At 33.7% G+C, this 20,150-nt stretch overlaps 1 protein-coding gene across 2 annotated transcripts in view; it reads right to left on the bottom strand.

Moving 5' to 3' along the window:
- Positions 1–20,150, bottom strand: part of LOC145263778 (gamma-aminobutyric acid receptor subunit alpha-2-like) — a 386,086-nt gene that overhangs the window by 118,783 nt on the left and 247,153 nt on the right. For both annotated transcript variants that reach the window (XM_080120832.1, XM_080120831.1), the window contains exon 7: positions 4,264–4,463. In XM_080120832.1, coding sequence (XP_079976958.1) covers positions 4,264–4,463 — 200 coding nt within the window. The remainder of the gene's footprint in view (positions 1–4,263; positions 4,464–20,150) is intronic.

Here is a 20,150-nt window from a genome sequence, read left to right as displayed (position 1 = left end):
GGATTGCTAGGAACCTTAATGGAAATCGTAACGAGGGATAAAAACTATTTATTCGTAATGATGGTTGCCCACGTTTTAGAAATTATGATTAGCATATTAATTAAAACGCTTTTACGTAAATACTTAAGTTTTCTGCAATGTTTCATCTTATTTAAAAATTGCATAAAACATTCAGGACAATAGTGTATAATTTTCTCTCCTTTTCTGTGTATTTCTCTTATTGTCTCTCTCTTCTTCTCCCTCACCCTTTCTCTCTCTCTCTATCTATCTCTCTCTATATATATATCTATATATATATCTATATATATATATATATATATATATATAAATATATATGCATACGTATATATATACATATATATGCGTTTCACATAAATAATGCCCCTATTTATATGTATATATATATATAAATATATACTTATATTTATATTCTATAAATATATATTTATATATTTATTCTAAATATATTTTTATATTTATTCTAAATATATTTTTATATTTTATAAATAGATATTTATATATCTATTATAAATATATATGTATATATATAAATATACAAATATATATATATAAATATAAACACATATATATATATAAATATATAAATATATATTAATATATGTATACATAAATATACATGAATAGTACATACACATATGTATATATATATACATATATATATGTATATATATACATATATATATGTATATATATACATATATATATATATATATATATATATGATGAGAATAATGGAAAATAATATTCAGAGGAAATGGAGAGATAATGAAGAAACAAAGTCATGTGTTCCTCAAGTTTCGTCTTTATTTCAAGACTAACTAAGAAAACAACACACCAGTACAAATATTTGATATTGTTTTAAAGCAATAGAATGGATGCCTTTGTTCTATTTCAGAAAGGAAAAACCCGTCGGAAATTCCAAAAAGTGAGGCAGAGCGGTTTAATAAATAAGTAAGATTTTTAATAACATCATATAGCCGGTAATACATTTTGACAAATATATTATGCAATTCATAACGTAGATTAGAGAAAATGGTCAATAAATAGAGGAGGTGTAAGAAATAGAAATTCTTTTCTTTATTTTCTAATTCTTTCAGCATTATCATATTTCTGACTTTAAACAAGCAAAGTAATTCATTTTTTTTTAAATAAACTGCGACGAAATCTTTTTGCATCAGTACTTATCGAAAATTAAATCACAATTTAACAACGTGGAACTTTCTATAATGTATAGCCATTAATAAGTAAATCCCTATTTAAAACATATAATTTTATTATAGACAGAGGTTAAATCCCTCGTACTATAGAAACCACCACTGATCTCCTATATCATATTTTGATATCAGAAATTTCCATATTAATCAAAGTACTGTAAGTTAGCGACAACAGATGCTATTTATAAATGCCTAGACTACTAGCCAATATCTTATGAAAATAAGAACGTCATTTTAGACATATTTAATCGTTATAATAAAATCCTATATTTTATCCTAGGACTAACATACTCACATATTTAGAAGAAGTGGTTCCTATTTTTCCCCTTAAATAACAACTCCCACCGCCCCCCTCATCAGCGGGAAAATGTTTGCATTTTTGACAGATATGTGATTTCACATTATTAACTGGATTATATACTCGTAGACATACCATGATCTTTCCATTTCCAAATTCAAATATAAAAAAAATTCCCCTGCTCACATACTGCCGCATTTCATTGGCATAATTGACAATTCGTTCATTCCAGAATCTAAATCATATTACAAAACCGAACGCCTCAGAAAATTCGAAATATGGCGCCACTTTCTACAAGACGCAATGCTTTTTATAAAAATAAACCAAATACAAACATAAAAAAAAACTAACTGCAATCCATAAAGATATGTTAATAAGCTAGGATTTTTTTTATTTTTTACATTAACTATATAGCGTAAGCGTAAATTGTCCTCATACAATTGCGCTACAGTACTTTATCTTTTCTGCTTAAGCAGATCGTACATGTTGTTATTAAATACCGTTCTTCGACACATCAGCACATGCTGATGAGCCATTATTTCATCTTTTTGTTTTTAGCAAGATAAGTCTGTCTTTTATTTGAAAGTGCAATGGACTAATATTCTTTCTTTATACGCTAAATAATTGTTCTTATACAGTTAAGATACCGTTTTAAATCTTGCTTGTTTCTATGGATCTTACATTTTATTGTTACATATTGTTTTGAAACACATCGAAACATGCTGAGGCATTGTTTATCTTTATAATCTAGATTAATGTTTCTTTTTTATGTACGGTTGACTAAAGTTATTTAGATGTACGCTAAATAAGAAATAAAGCGGATTAAGTAAATAATATAGCCGAGTCCGAATACTTTATTGTTTGACTCTAACATTTAATTGACAGCGTATATACTTCAAATTCCTCTCTATGATTATTAAGTCTTTAAACTATTTATTCCTGACTATTTCCATAGTGTGTGCGCATGTGTGCATGTGTATGTGCGTCTGTGTGTGAGTGTGTATGCGTGTGTTCGCCCGTGTGTTTGCATGTGTGCCTGTGTGCCTGTGTTTGTTCGTGTGTTTGTGTGTGCGTGTGTATGGTCGTGTGTGCATATGTGTGTATGCGCGTGTGTGCGTGTATGTGTGTATATGTGGGTGTGTGTGTGCGTCTGTCTGTGCAATAAAAATCATCTAATACTTGTGACAACCAGACTCAGCCACGACACCGCGTGGCCGGGCGAGTAAACCTAGTAATAATTAATACAGATGCGGTTTTCGGTGATTATCTTCCACCTGCCGTTTTTGCCCCATTATTTTCATAGCTATAGGATTTGGTAAAGTTGGTGTCAAGTGGAGGTGGACGTGTCAGTGGACGTGCACGTGTCCTGTGCAGTGGATTTTTATGGTGAATTGCAGTGTTCTCGGAAGTAATCCCACTCTTTTTACACCCACATCACATCCGTCATGACCTATCAAGCTGGGATGGTGACAGCGAGACTTTGGCTCAAAAACCTTCCCCTATGGCATGGGGAACATATTTGCCATTGAGCTCGTCATGGAATCCTTTCGTCCTGGCCGGTGACCTCAGGATAGGTTCATACGCCCAGTGGTGCAATGTTAGGCACCACCCCCTTACAGCGTTTTGTCAACCAGCTGAATCGGTTTGAGTCAACATGTGAGAGATTTACATATAATAGATCAATCAATTGCATACAAAAATACTCTCATTATAATCATTTGATAATAACGGACATATTTAAATAAATAAAAAAATTGCATTATATCATTTTATATATATATATATATATATATATATATATATATATATATATATATATAAACGGCTACATGATGATATAAAAAATCTTACACGCGTTCAAAACGCTCTGCGCTCTCCCCCCATTGTTTGAATTTCTAAAGCCTTTGTGTACTATGATATGGTGCGATAACAGTTACGCCACGAAATCCTAGAGAGTTTTAAGTGTAATGTAATCGCTTTTAAAATGAAGTAGGTTTTTTTCTTGATTTTTAAACGGTAATACGCTTTATAATGAATATAATTAATAAATAAATACATATACATATATCTGTATATATGCTTGTATATATGTTTTTTTTTCTTAAATCCTAAGAGTTTTTGTAATAAAAAGTTAGAAAAAACTAGAACAAATCAAATAGAAAATATGCACGCACGAAGTCTGTAACATTTTATGGAAAAAAAAAGAAAGAAAAAAAATCGCCCAACAAAGTATGTATAAAATTACGTAAACATCAGGAAATTTGTTTACGCAGATCAACTTACATTTCTACAACGTAAATTGTCTCGTCAATAGATTCATTGATGAGGTAGCCAACGTCTGCGAAACGCAAATAGAACCGTATTTTTTATGATGTTTATATATGTTTACGCATAAATGCTATGCATATGTATTGGCCTTTTTCAATAAATAAAATTTTAGTTCAGTACATGTGAACTATGTATATGTATATATATATATATATATATATATATATATATTTGTGTCTTATTATTAGGGTCATGAGAACAGCATACTCTTTCATTGTTTTTACTCTCGAGTATATATCCGACACAGTAAGACACAATTAATCAACCGAGGATCCCATCACTCTACATAAAAATATATACGATATCAATGGATATATACTTGAGAATCAACACAAGGAAAAGAATATGCTGTTGTCAAAACCTTAGTGATTATTTAGCAATTCTATAAATCTTGCTTCTCACCTCGTCTTCTTCGTTTTCAGGTGGGTCTCCTGGCCCGGTTTTGGTGAAATAGTTCACGCCGGCATACTCAATGAGAGCCGAAAGGTTGTAAACCAAGCAAACGTTGAGAAAAATATCCAAAGCCGTGGCATATGGTACTCGAGGCAGACCTTCTCTGACGGTCATACTGATGGCTGCAACACTCAATATAGTTGTCACACCTAAAAGCAGAAAAATACGAAACTATCATAACATTTATATACATTATTTTATTTCGTATCGAATATTTGGACAGGTTTATTTATATGCATCTTATTAAATATATAAATCATGTACAGATCACATACACTATTAAAACGCTAACTCGAAAAAAAGAAATGATTATTATCACTCCATCATGTAAAAATACCTTTATACATTTTTACTTGGAAAGTGTAAGGTCGGTGCAAAATTTTGCCGGGTAAAAAATTTCATTATGAAAATAAAATACTGTATTTTTCTGAGGATCTTTATTTATAAGGTAATGTTTTTTACTCTCTCAAACTTAAATGCTCCATACAATAGTGTTTATGTACAAAATATATCTAAGAAAGGCCTTCAGTAAGTTTACAGACTTCTTTTTTTTATGCCCACTCTTATTGATTGTATACACATTAAACTCTAGTAAACTTCGAAGTAATCTGTTCCGTCTGCAATGCATTTATCGTACCATTCCAAGAAGTTCTGCAAGTCCATATGGAACTCCTCCTTTTTCAGCGTGTCACTGACCCTCGTCACAGCCTCCTCAAATGTCACATAATAAATGGCTCTAAGGGTTTCTTTGATCTTAGGAAATAACTAAAACTCAGAGCAAGCAGGTCTTGACTATACGCAGGGTGAGGAACTCTCTAGATTCCCATTTTGGTCAAATAGTCTAGGTACAATGATGGAGTTGTAGACATGCGCATTTGGGACAAATTTTCCGCATCTTCAGTTCTTCGTGAATAATTGTGTGTACGCTTCCTACACTTACATTAAACTGTGCCATTATTGTCTAGATAGACACATGACGGTCCTTATCCATGAAATCCTTTAATCGAATAAACAACTCTAATGTACTGCTTGCCCTACTCCTCCCACACCTACTATTATTCCTTACACAATCTCTGCCTTCTTTTTAATCTCCCATGCCACTCAAAAACGGATAAAACGCATTCACGTCCAGATGGAAAATTTGAAATTAACCAGCCTTAATAGAGTGATTTCCGATTTGTATCTAAAATTATAAAATTCTGTCAGTAATCTCATAAGCTGTGTAGCAACAATGTGCTGGGGTTTCTAAGAGTTTACGCGAATTCTAAATCTCTGTACAAATGGAAACACTCTGAAAACGTATTTATGGCACCTCGTATTTATAAGGATAATGAAATTTGGCGATCTATAACTCGATTTCCTTGGTTTTCGTTGTAAAATTATTTAAGTTTTTCTGTAAATAATATATATAACATATAACTTCTCCTCTGGTCACGTTGGTTTAAGGTTATCTAAATGGGTCTGTAATAATCGAGATTGATGAGAGCTCGGTAATGAAAATAGGATTTTGGGCAGGAATTCCCAATGAAATACTATGTGTGGGGAAGAGCATTATCACAATGGAAGTAAACGTCCTTTCTAATGGGTTCACAAGCATAAGGGTATTCGAGAAAATGTAATTGATGTTTTTATTGTCTGAAAATAGAACTTCTTAATGAAATAATATAATATCTGCAAGTAATAACAATATGCGTGAAATAAATTACAATTCTGCCGATTTAAGCTATCGTGCCTTATCCTACCAATGTGTGCTTTATAAGCAAGTGGCAATGTAATTAACGATGAGTACTTTCATCCTGCAAACGTTGAACTAATTGAAGTAGGAAACGCTTCCTCGTCCGCCATACATTCCAGAGCTCACTTTCCGACTACCACATTTTCAAGCATCTCGAAACCTTCTGTTTGAGAAATTCCTCAAAAACCTTAGCGATATACAAATGCGTCTTCAGTCACCTCGTCGCCACCAGAAGGTAAGATTTATACGTTACTACCATACACTTGTTTGTCTTGGTAAATTGTGTTCATTCTGATAGTGCCTTTTTTCCATCAGTATTTTTTATTTGTTTGAACCGAGCTATGTTCACTCGAAATTAAAAGTTAAAAGCCGCAAATACTTTCTTGTCGCCCTGATAATAAACAATTTCTAAATTTTTCGATATGTATTTACATTAGTGTTCAGATGATTAATCCGAATCGAGAATCTGGAATATAGTAAGTTTTCGGAGGATATAAATCAAGTCGGAATCGGAAACATTAAAGCGTATTTTCCTATGGAAAAAGCGATTCTTTTAATTGTTTTTTGTTTGTTTGTTTGTTTGTTTTTGTTAATTTTAATTTGTTTAAATCTTTATTTCCCAGTTCTTTTACTAAAGATAAAATAGGGAATATGTATTGATGTTACACTAAAATTACAATTCATCAATCACACTAAACATATATATTTGACGTTTGAGTAAATTATAGATATAATACATAAGGTTTTATTATGACGTTTCTAAATTTTTGAGATGAGGATTGGATATTTGTATTATTAATCATCGCACTACTTACTGTTCTCATCTTGAGTGTGATTGTCACAACATTTCAGTCGATGTAACTTCCGGCCATCTTAAGGTTTATCTTGTCGAACTCAGGGATGTTTCTGTCGAACTCGGGAATTTGGACGGAATTGCGAGCAGAACACTTTATTTACTTCACGGGGGTAGCGTGCCCTTGTTCCGTCAGCCATGAATGGATAGAGGTCCTAAGTAATTCGCAAATGTATTTTTTCGGTCGCCCACACTAAGGATTGAACCTTCAACCTTCAGGAGAATATCACTTTTAGAATTGATTTTTCCCAGTACTCTAACCACTGCGCCACGGGTCTGTCCAAATTCCCGAGTTCGACAGAAACATTCCTGAGTTCGACAAGATACACTTGAAGAAGGTCGGAGATTACATCGACCGAGACAGTGTTTTTATTATGTTAATCTGAGAACAAAGTAATAAAATAATAACTTTATAACTGCATATAAAGAGGTTTTTAAAGAATTGAAATCCGTTATTGCGTAATGTGTCAAACAAATAAACAAAAATTGAAAGGAAAGTAATAAAATTACCTGAGTCAGCATTTTTTAAAATGCAAATGAAATGCATTCATTTGCGGTTCTTCCGAAAAAAAAAACGCATGTCACTATATCTACAAAGTTATTTCGCACGCACATACTCTTTTTAAAAGTGTCTATCGCAGTCACCAGAATCCAGCTTCGGCCATCGCTTTCTCGCCCACGAATTTCACATGGCCATCTTAACTGCCCCTCAAATTTATTCTATTCTCGACCACGTGGTGTATTTTTATCTCATTTTCTTGTGATGTAATCTCTCGCAACCTTGTTAATTTACATACGTTCTTTAACGATTGCTGCTGTTAATATTTCCGCTAGCAAGCTATCTTTCGGCGGCTGCTGATACTTTTACACATGCTCTATTGCAATTTTATCGGAATTGGAAATTAATACCATAATCGATATTTGTATCGGAATCGGGAAAATAATAGAACTGTCACATCAGTAATTAACAGCATACAAATTTAGTAAAAATCATCATTATATTATACACAGTACAAAGTTATATACGTATTATATTCATTTTCAGCATAACATAATTTTAAATTATAATTACAGTCAGTTGTAGCTGAGAGCAAAGGAACAGTGTTCGAAAATACTACTAGAAATTTTTGATAGATCTTCAAAAGCAAACCCGGCTCGACATTTCAATCGCTGGGAGTAGAGATTAGTTGGTTTTAATTGAAGTTAATGATATCCTAGGTAATGCGAATTGTATTCTGGCAAAACAACGTTTAAAAAGACTGTGAGAAATATCAAGTCTTTACAACAAAAAAGTTTTTTTTAGAACTGTATTGTAACCTTTCTGCATATTACAACTCCATTTCCTAACGTCCATTTTAGGGCGTGTAGTCAGATACGACTGGCGTAAACCTAGAACGCAGAATATAACCTTAAAATGCACATTGATCTTTGCGTGCAAAACTTCCATCTTTCTATCATGTATTTAAAAGAAAAAGGTGTATTCGTTTACGGTATTTTTAAGGTCTAAGTTTTAAATACAAGTTGCTCTCTCGTCCACATCCCCTGCTCTTTCTCTCTCATTATATATATATATATATATATATATATATATATATATATATATATATATATATATATATATATATATATAATAGCATCTCAGCCCGGCGTTGCCCGGGTGTTTGGCGGTGTATGTTGAGCAAAAAAAAAAAGGGTAAACTTTGGTACCTATTGTGACCCCTTAGCATTTATTGTCTTGGTTCAAATAAAGTTATCATGTAAAATCCATGGCCAAGGAAGCTATATCTAAAATTTAAAGTGTTTAGACCCAAAATTGTCGGAGGAGTTTGGTAGAGTTCTCAAAGTAACATTTGTTTAACTTTGACCCCTTAACAGCCAAATTTCTGGCCGAAAACCGATCACAAAGATTCCCCCTAATCTCAGTACCCTGTATATCAAATTTTGAGCATCTAGACTAAAAATTGAGAGGGTTATTGCGAAGGGAAATGTACACCCACATACAGACACGTTCACTTTATATATATATATATATATATATATATATATATATATATATATATATATATATATATATATATATATATATATATATATACTAGCATGTGTGCACGGCGTTTCCCGAGTATTTGGAGTTGTATGTTGAGCAAAACAAAAAAAAAGTGTCCAATTTTTTAAACTTTAACCCCTATTATGACCCCTTACAATTTATTGGTTTGGGTTTAATTTAAGTTATTAAGGTAGATCCACGTCTAAGGAAGCTATACCTAAAATTTAAAGTGTTTAGACCGAAAATTGTCGGAGGAGTTTGGTAGATTCTCAAAGATCAAATCGTTGATCTTTGACCCGGTAATCGAAAATTTCTGGCCTAAAACCGATCACTTCGATTTTCCCAAATCTCATTACCCCGTAGACTTAAAATTGACAGACACAGACACACAGATACACAGACAGAGTAACTATATATATATATATATATATATATATATATATATATATATATATATATATATTAGTTTTTATATCTCTTTCTTTACTTAATGGATAATTAATTAGTAACGAAATATAGCATCTGTGTCTAGACATAGAAAATAAAAAAAGTTGTAAAATTTAGATTGGCAGAGATACTCAAAATGTCACAAAACTAATTAACATAGTACACGATCGCCACTTCTCATTGCGTAAACTATATATCTGTAATAGTGAGAACGTGTTATTGTGAGGACACTTATCAACGGATATATTTAATGATTTTTATTGATCTACAGACTTGAAAGTTGATATATAATATATTCCGACACGTGGACAGATTTTTAATTGGTTTCCATCAGGAAAAATACAGGCTGCTAAGGGGCTCAAAATTGAAAAGGAAATGGTACGTAGGGGTCGTCAAGTTTTCATCTGGTTGCTAACTGTTCCACGAATGCGCATGCGTGAATGGTTCACATGACAGATTCATTACGTAAAGAATAAGTAGGTTTTAACACACTCTTTATAGACCGTATCAAACCAGCCTAATGGTTATCGTACCTAACACTCTCTTTAGCCTTTTGTTTCGATCTCAGCTCGAGTATGTTTTTTTTACTTACATGAGATGAACTGGTTAGAAAAATAACATAATACTCGCATTCACAAGTCTCAGTTTCTGTATGAATTAAAATATAATATTTATTCGTATTTTACGACCGGATAACGCCTGGCGGCTAGCTAATTTATGATGAATTTTGAAGACGAGATTAGTTTTAATTGAAACTTGCAAAATGTCTTATAATGCACTCGTTTTTTTTCTAATGTTTCCTTTCGGTATTTTTAATCTGAATTTGTTCAGATGAAGATTGGTAATTTATATTAGGGCTTTCCCCTGACTAGTTTCTTATTTGAAGTGGTTTTTGACCAATGTCACCTCCGACTTGTTTCTAATACATTTAAGATTTAATATTTTACAAGCGGGGGTACCCAGCGTTGCCCGTATCGTTGGAAGTGTGTGTTGGGTAGGACAACAAGTTTTAGTAAGCATGAAAGTTGAAACCCGTGACACATGGTGCCCAGGTGCTCGAAAAAAGTATTAGTAGGCAGGCAGGTTCGAACCCGTGACGCGAAGGAGAAAAAAAGTGTAGGAAAACCTGAGCTTTTACCGAGACGCTACGAAGCGATAGGAAGTGGAAAGTGTTCAAATTGTGCGATGTCAATCAAAATATTGACGTGCTTAGTGAATGCAGAAATTAACCTTGCCTGAAGGCCAGTTAAGCTTTCCGCCTTTTCATTAATTTGTTTCCCCACGATGTTGGGGAAAAACAGCTCCCTCCAAGAAGGGGGAGCTCTCCAAATGAATAGAAATTGTTTTATATGAAGGGTTTCCCTCACCTTCATCAAAGCTAATTGCTTTTCCAGAGGTCCAGGCCGAGAAGGCCGACGAATGACGTTCGCTTACGATTAAGTTTCGCTTTTATACGAAAAACCCAAACATGCTAGAGGATGGAATAGCGCGAATTTTATAAAAGTCGATCCAAATAAATCTAGATACGATGTCCTTTCGCAAATCGTAGATATTATGATCTAGGAAGTATATAAAAAAAAATTTAAAGAATAGTAACCACCTCCCCCCGAGAAGCCCGGCGAAAAAATCTTTGCTGGGCAGACAAAAACGTGCGCGGCAATTTGTTGTATATATATATATATATATATATATATATATATATATATATATATATATATATATATATATATATATATATAGAGAGAGAGAGAGAGAGAGAGAGAGAGAGATAGAGAGATAGATAAATAGCGATTTGCGTAAACATTCTTATTAGAATTTTACAAAGAATTTACCCCCTAATTTTTTATCACGGATGGAAAAAAATACGAAAAAATTATAACTTCTGATATATTTTCGTTATCATATGACATTAACATGTACATTAGCTTATATCCATCCTAAAGTTGTGAATAAATACTCCACTAAGTTAGCTCACTTTTTCTCAAATTGCAAGAAATTATTTGACGAATGTTACTATATTGAATGCTAGAAATATCCATCCGTGGAATCTGTTTTTTAACATATGCCCTTGAACTGACTTTGAAAATTATCGTATAAGTGAACATCCGCTCTTTGTTAATGTTGGCAATATAGTGATATTGCCGATATAATAACGGCCAGCTCTGAAAAGATATGCTAAGCCATTGATACGACAAATGAAACCAGAGTGATATCGTTTGAAATTTATAACTCGTTTGACACGGATTTACATAAATGTCTTTCAGAAAAAAATCATATGTATGATCTTACTGAGCAAATTATCAATATAGTCAGACCTGTCTTAACTATAAAAAATATACATTTCATTCGCCGTGGTTGCTCGTGCTAATAACAACACATTAATGTGGGTGCGCACTATAGGCGTTTATTAATCTTTATGTAAATAAATAAAAAAAACTCGGATTCAAGTGCATCGCTGATGAGTAATTACTTATTAAATCCTGCTTTATTTTCGATTTTCAAACACAATAAATAAATTTTATACATATAAAATCCTCGAATACTTAGGATATTTCCTATAATATATATTACAATGTTTTCAATAGTTTATTATAAAACGTTGTTTTATATGGTTATTGCCATTAGAAAACGAGCCATGTAACAGGCTGATAAAACCATGAGTCGAAACTCTCTAAACGTAAATAATCATGAACGTAAATATTCTAAATTGTTACCGTTTTTTTGCTTTAATTAATAATATAGAGATGACTTTTTCGTATAGAAAAACATTATGACAATATACATAGACAAGTCTCATATAAATTCAATATAATCACACCCACTGCTAATATCTGACACATGTTTTCTAAATATTATTAATTCATTTTATTCAATATTGTAAACTCCTCTAATATTTCCAAAAGGAGTCACACTTCCTAACAGGTGATAGGATACTCCCTCATTATTCTTTTACTCTTGTTAAGACTGGAAACTATCATACATTGAAAGTATGTATATTTTACTTTCGTCTTTGTACAGTTTTACTATCGCTCATAACGTCTACCCTACATAAATACAGGCCTTTTCCTTTAAAATTAATTATGAATTTCCGGTAAATTTGATTGGCTGCTCACATACGTTTTTCTGATTAAGAGGATTCCGAATACCAGATCGAGAGCTAAACATATCGCCATATAATAAGCCGGTAATATAACAAAAATAATCGTGTTTAACAAACGACTAAAAATATGTTCACCTTAGTTTGCATGATCATATTTTTAACCGTTTTCTTTCTATCGCCATTGTCGGTATCACCCTCATCGTTTTCGCTGTTGTAGTTGTCGCCATTCTAAATTTTTCGAAAACATATTAAGCTATTAAAAGAAAATTCGGTAAAAATTAACATTATTACATAATGGAAAGGGCGGTAATCAAAGACGTGCAATCGGTACATTCTAAGAGCATTTCAAAGTTTCAAACATAATAAAAAGAAACATCCTATTTCAGTAAATAAAACTGTTTCATGTATACTGCAGATTACATATTTCTCTCAACATGCCTGCTATATTCATGCATTTAACAGTTAACAAATAAACAAATATGCAGATTACGAACCGTACTAAAATAATAATAACGTTATTCAGTCGAATACATAGGGTATACCCGTTACATAGGATCTGGTAGTTTTGTGTAAATATTCTCTATTTTTTACATAATATTTATAAACATATATACATATATATATACATATATTTATAAACAATATATATATATATACATATATTTATAAACAAAAAAAAATATCATATAAAATTGAATTTAACTTAAATATCATATCTGAAACAGAGCATTTAACATAAACTCGAAAGCATATCTACAGCAACGCAGAAAATCAGGATTTCGTAACACAGAGTTACGGTTATCCTTGCTTTACATAGGCCAGGGATAATGTACAGCGTTGTTCATGGCGGGTTTGTCGGAAGTTATCACCGATGAGTAGCAGTTATGAAAGCATCCGGTACTCACCAGTCATTTCAAATAACCCCAAATACTCGAAAGAAATCTCAAAACACAGTTAGCTCCTTAAAACGGCAGTAGTCAGCAGTTACTAACAACTACCGTCATAACCGATATAGACCAACAGTATTTGCTACGGGATAACCGTGCCCGCCAATTAACAATCGTGCCATTGCAATATTTTTGATTCATAATGGGGTAGATATTTATTTGTTGCCCACCTCAGCAAAATGTGGCACAAGACCGGAAAGTGGGGATCCAGCAGGCTACCCTAAAGGAGGGACACTCTTGCAATTGTAAAAATTGACTGAGTAACCCCGTCGGGATTCCCCGGTAGGGGCACCTCAGGAAGTAAGCTATAAACTTACTCAACCGGAAAGCCCAGTAACAAGGCCTGGGAGGGTGGACCTCCTAAGTATTACCCAGGCGGTGTAGCTCAGTCCGACAGGTGTTGGGCCGGTTCCCGACCCCTCACCTTTCGGGCTGAGTGTCAAGAACGGATCCTTGACGAGTACTTCTACCCTGTCTTCCTGCACCCGAAGCCGGTAGAAGACACATCCCCTCATGAGAGATTCATAATGGGGTATGATCCCACACAGTCGGGCGATTTTATTTATAAACGATGCTAGGAACTGACGAATCGAATTAATTCACGTTCTGCTACCAACCAATCAGAAACCAGAATGCTCCGTAAATATTAAACCTTTTCTGTAGCAATTTCGCATGTTTTTCTGTCTCGACACGGTAAGGATCTTTTGCTCTGTGGAACTGTCTACTGCAAACCAGTCACCTCTCAGGACTTGTGTGTAACAACGAATCATCGGAAACTGTTCTGTGTACTGCAAAGCAGTCACCTCTCAAGATTGTTTATAACAACGAACCATCGGACACTGTTCTGTCTACTGCAAACCAGTCACCTCTTAAGACTTGTTTAGAACAACGAACCATCGAAAACTGTTCTGAAACTAAACATGGCTTACACGTCTAGAGATGTAGACCAACAGTATTTGCTACGGGATAACAGTACCCGCCAATTAATAATTGTGCCCGACAATTCAATACAAGCGATTTATCTGGTAGCGACCGTTACTGTCAATTAGAGCGAAGCCAGCTTTAAAAACACTCATTCCCGTTACCGTCCATGACGTCATAATCGCCAGTGTCTAACAGTGCCCGTTATTGGATGATAGTACTTGCCACTGGATGACAATGGGCAGTATTGGATGACAGCAGACGCCATTGTATGAGAGTTCTGAACAATTCAAAGCAAGCGATTTCATTTAATAGATGTCTCATGAAGGCCTTGAAATACACGGAAATAATCGCACCAAAAATGATTTAACCCCCAGTAACCACCGGTTTCCGTTACAGTGCGAAACAATACCCGACCTTTGAAGACAGACATCTTCAGTTTTAAATCCCATACTGGTCATGACTGCCAGTGACTGCAAGTTGCTGAGACGGGTTGTGCTCATTAGTAAAAATCAGTATCAAAAAAGAGGCGGCCGCTCAACCAACACAAATATCCAGTTAACACCTGTGCTGACAATGGCAGAAACTGACTCCCGTTGGATTCCAGTGTCAAATAATGCGCGACAGTTGACCAAGGTAATTTCATTTTGACCGCCAGTGTTCTCTCTTCTATAGGGCCAACTATGGTTTCTATTAGCAACTGTAAATTAATTTATTATCGGTGGAGGCCATTTAAAGCATATGTTCTGATTTTAAGTCATATTTCGACTGAGCAACGTCGGTATGCGGCTCTTGCTAGTACCGTATATAATTACAAGAATTGCTTGTAATGAGCTCGTACACAGGAGTTTAATACTTTATCGAATCACCGAAAATGCTAAGTATTTATACTAATAATTCACTTCATTTATTTCTTTTTTATTGCAATACATGTCGAAGAATTATTGTCACATATTTTACCAACATATCAACAGGACAACCAAAGTAATATACACATAAAAAATGAACATACAGAAATATTGACACAGTTTCTTTTTCAAATGGATCTTACAATTATCCTAATGTGATTCTAAACACATTTGTGCCACCTAGTGCGCCGTGTTCAACGTCCACGCGTAACAATCGAGCTTAAAACATGCTGCTTGGGAAATGGCGCTCACTAGGATTTCCGGACTTTCTCGAGACAGGTAGTCAAAGATTCGTATCTAAGTCTACATGAACATGTATCGAAGAAGTATTCCTGCGAAGAATTCCAATTATTTCCAGTGACATTTCAATTAAATTTTGAATATTGCGGTTCCCAGTTATAATGTTTTCCGATGTCGATCAGCATATCTTAGACAGACTGTAGTTCGTAGGAGGATTTATGTTTAAAGATATGTGGTTTGACACAGGCAATTAAAAGTTACTGTTGGATAGAACTTTATTGTAGTATGACGTTACATGTCAATCTCCTGGGGATCGCACATTGCATTGCATATTCTTTTAGTTTGAATGGTAACTTAGGCATAGACGACGATTTTTTTTTTTTTTACAAATTTAAGAGTGGTAAGACGTAATAGAAATAAAATAATAAAAATTCAGACGATGACATAAAAAAATCTAATAAAATATTATGTGTGAAATAATTCCACCTTTTTTATTTTCAGTTTGATAAAAAATGACATACCTACGAGTGACCTCCAAATGTTATTAGTTCTTTTGTTTTTATCCCGTCTTAATAGATCAGCAAGGCGCTTCAACTTGTATTGTTAAAATGATTGAATGTATGCATTTATGAGCAGAACGTTTCATCTCACTGTTTTTGCGGTGTGAGATTATATGAAAACAACCCTTGTCCTGGAAGTGTGTAAGAAGCCTATGTGCCATTGAATTACCCTAATACAAAAAAAAAAAAAAAAGATTTAACTGATTATCATTCATCGGTACGTTTGAAACGTTTTAGATATCGATACACTCGTTGTCAGTACAAGTAAAAAAAAATCGATTTCAGAATGGTGATATGGATTTGATAAAGCATGTTCAGGAGTTTTATAAGCAAAGAATGAAAAGAGGGTTGAAAAAAAACCGTGAAAATGAGGAATGACTCTTTAGAAAATTAAATTCTGGAGCACACACGCTTGTTTATCTTGTCCGTAAATATTCCATCTGCCAATTTTTGTAGCACTAAAACATTTGATTTCTTGGGTAAAAACATAGTTCACACTTTTGGTTGGTTGGTTGTTTTTGTTTTACGGCATATCAACCCTTTTCAGGTTATTTTGAAGAACAATTTTTTTTAATAGAATAAAATTGGGTTTTTTTTCAAGTCAGTTTCTATTTAACCCATAGTTGGGATCCTAACAGGTACTGATACTCCGGGCCAGAGTTAACCTGGGAGCAATGCAAATTGAGGGGTGGCTCTATACTCCCCAAAGCCTGCAAGCTGGGGCCTCACCATCGGATATAGTTTAAGGTCATATCCAGGACCTTTTACTTTTGGAACGACCCTCTTATATATATATTTATATATATATATATATATATATATATATATATATATACATATATATATATATGTATATATATATACCCTCTTATATATATATACATATATATATATATATATATAAGAGAGAGAGAGAGAGAGAGAGAGAGAGAGAGACTTATATGTAATATACTGAGTTCGTGTAATTCAGTAAGTTTTCAGATACCAATGAATTTTAAGCCAGACAGAAAAAGTTGACTCAAGGAGTAAGCTTCAAAATTATCATATTTCATAATTGAGCATTTATATACTGTGGAAGACAAAACAAGACTTCAAAAAGGGTGTTTATGGCAACAAAAAGTGTATTTCATTTTACGTTACAAGTGTTTCCATGTCCGGTGGAACAATTTAAAACATTATATCGTTTGAAAATTTTCCAAAACCAGCATTTCTTCAGACTTTATGAATAAACCCACTTTTGACAAAATAACATTTTTGAAGGAAAAGAAAAAAGAAAAATTCCCTTAACGGGAAAAGCATGTGAAAAACTTATATAATCAATTCTTAATGCTGCAATAAATCAAGTTATACATTTATTATATATTTTCTCGATTATGTGTGTAAGATGGAAGACGGTAATCTCTCAAAGTATATACAATACAGCGAGCTGCCCTTTGCGACATGGGATACTGGACCGATAACTATGCTCTACAAGGACACATGTATACGGCATAATCACGTTCACACAGTGGTTCTCCTTAGACCATTTTGGAATTCTATGCGCTGTATCTGCTTTCCGCTTATCTCGGCATTGTTTCCAGTCATCTGGACCGCCACTTGCCATTGGTGTTCAACAGCGACTGCTTAGGAGAGGTTTGGTTTGAGATTGCGCAACTCTCACCCCCCAACCCCAAATCACGTGCAGGCACCCTTATAGTGAGTATCCATAGTCTGTCAAGATTGAAGGAAGCCATATACAAGGTCACCTTCAACGAAGGCCTGACAGATTGTGCTATTTATCCACAAAAATTCTTGTTAGAGGCATCCGATCGCATAGACAGAGGCGCAAATGTCAAAAACAGCATTAACTTTTAAGAGAAAAAAGAGAGATGGACAATGGGATGAAAGGAGAAATCACAGGCAACTGCCAACGATGCGGCAAATCTAAAAATGAAATATAACGACAGTAGACGCTATAGTGCATCAGACTAGATGCAAAAAAAAAAAAATAAAAAAATAAAAAAAAAAAAACATTGTATCACGATACAGTAAGTTATCTTCATAATTTTAGATTTATTTGTGTTCTAGTGCTTTTATTGATTGAGTAAACCAACGTTTGGATAAACTTTACATTATCTTATGAGTCATGCTTAATTGATTTTCCGTGTCTTCAGTCAGAGACTATTTAGGTGATACCATTTAGTACTTTCCCGGAAGAAACTTATTGTTTCCTGGTCAGCCATAACATCCACGTGCCGCCTACATATTGTTTCGTGTTTCCATCAATATTTTTTTTCATGTAACAATTAACTAACGTTTTCTTTCTTTTGTGTCCCATCAACTGTTCGTTAAAAATTGTGTAAGTTTGTCTTGTCTGCTAAAGAAGGTATTTTTCATCATTATATTTGTTAATTAAAGACTGCTTATTCAATGTGTTATTTTATATTATTCGGGCTTCTATATGAAAATATTGTAGACTTGTAAACAAAGATCTTACATTGATTGAGATTGTCGGACTGACTTCCTCATCTTGGTTGTTATGGTCACAACGTTTCGGCCGTTTTTCTCTGTTTTGAATGTTACTTAGTGACATATGGCCGAGTTGTCCTAGACGTTGTATCAGAGTTTACAGTTACCCAAAAGGTGCTGAGTTCAGTCCTGAACGAAGGCAGTAAAAAGTAAAATTCAAAACAGAAAATCAGCAACTAGGTCCCAGAGCCTAGCTGGAGTCCGAACACGGTACCCCCGTAATAATAATAAAGGGTTGGGTTCGAGACTCCTAACAAACGGTTCTCCAGTTCGAGACAAATCACCTGATGAAGGCCGGAAGGTAAAACGGCCGAAACGTTGTGACCATAACAAGTAAGATGAGGAAGTCAGTCCGACAATCTCAATCAATGAAAACACCTCATCTCAAAAATACAGACAATTAAAGATCTTACATATTGTGTAATAGAAGAAATATGCGGGAATTCTCTCATGACACTTTTATCTCCATTAAAAAATTCTTATATATATCTTTTTATAATTTCGATTGTGGTTTACGTTACTTATTTTTCTGGTTTGTATATACTTATTTTGCCATGTTCATTGTTTAATGTTTTGGACGGGTTTTATTTTTAATTTTGTATTAACTACACATATCATATGTTTACTCAAGTTTTGTTCCTTGTTTTCTGTTCTTGTTTACTTTAAAGATTTGGTTTGGTTTGGTTGTTTTGTTTTACGGCATATCAACCCTTTCCGGCTATTTAATACCGAATCCAGTTATTTTATAGAAGGTTTTTATTCTTCAAGCATTTTGTATCTTCAACAATACTTTGTAATGTTTGGTTTTGTTGGTTTATGGTGGATCTTTTCGTTTGCATCCCCTGCCATGCAGAACATGAATGGGTTTTGAACTGGGATAGGAAAAAAGTGTTACAGTATTAATGTTTGGTGCATTTTAAGTTATGGAACAAGTCAGAAAGGAAGGGATATAGAAAGAGAAAGGGGGAATTGTAAGAGGAAAAGGGGGAAAAGGTGGTTGTTGTGTTTGGTTTTGTAGAACATACTTAAGTTTAGAAAAAGGAAGCTGAAAAAAAAAGCATCAATGTTAGATGGGTTTCGTCTCAGGAAGCCAATATGTTCTGGCAGCCTGCTCTGGTAGCAGCATGCAAAAAGTCGGAGCTACTATTTAAAGTCATCTTTATATAAAGTTTCATTTAAACTTCTGCAGGTCAGTACAGTCTTCTAAGCAATATATATATATATATATATATATATATATATATATATATATATATATATATATATATACTGATGGCGATCAAAAGTCTATCACTCCAAGGGAAGACACTATTAAAGTAAAAAAAGCTTATGTGAATCTAGAAATTTCTATAATAAAGGTGTGGTATTATACTCTTTAACGGGTTAGTGCGGGGTATGAACGTCTAGGAGAAACAATACGATTATTTCGTTAAAGTGCATTTCAATGAAAGTAGTTCTAAACAAGGTAGAGGGATTCAACACCGCAGCGAAAGGACAGGGATTGGAAGTTGGTTGATATTGCAGAACAGATTAGATTGGCGAATTCTTCATGGACACTGTCCGTTGGTTG

Source organism: Euprymna scolopes, chromosome 39 (genome assembly GCF_053919585.1).
Source record: "Euprymna scolopes isolate OS-2025 chromosome 39, ASM5391958v1, whole genome shotgun sequence".
NCBI lineage: Eukaryota > Metazoa > Mollusca > Cephalopoda > Sepiida > Sepiolidae > Euprymna > Euprymna scolopes.
Note: the sequence above shows the minus strand (reverse complement) of the source record. Positions and strands in the feature narration are given on the sequence as shown.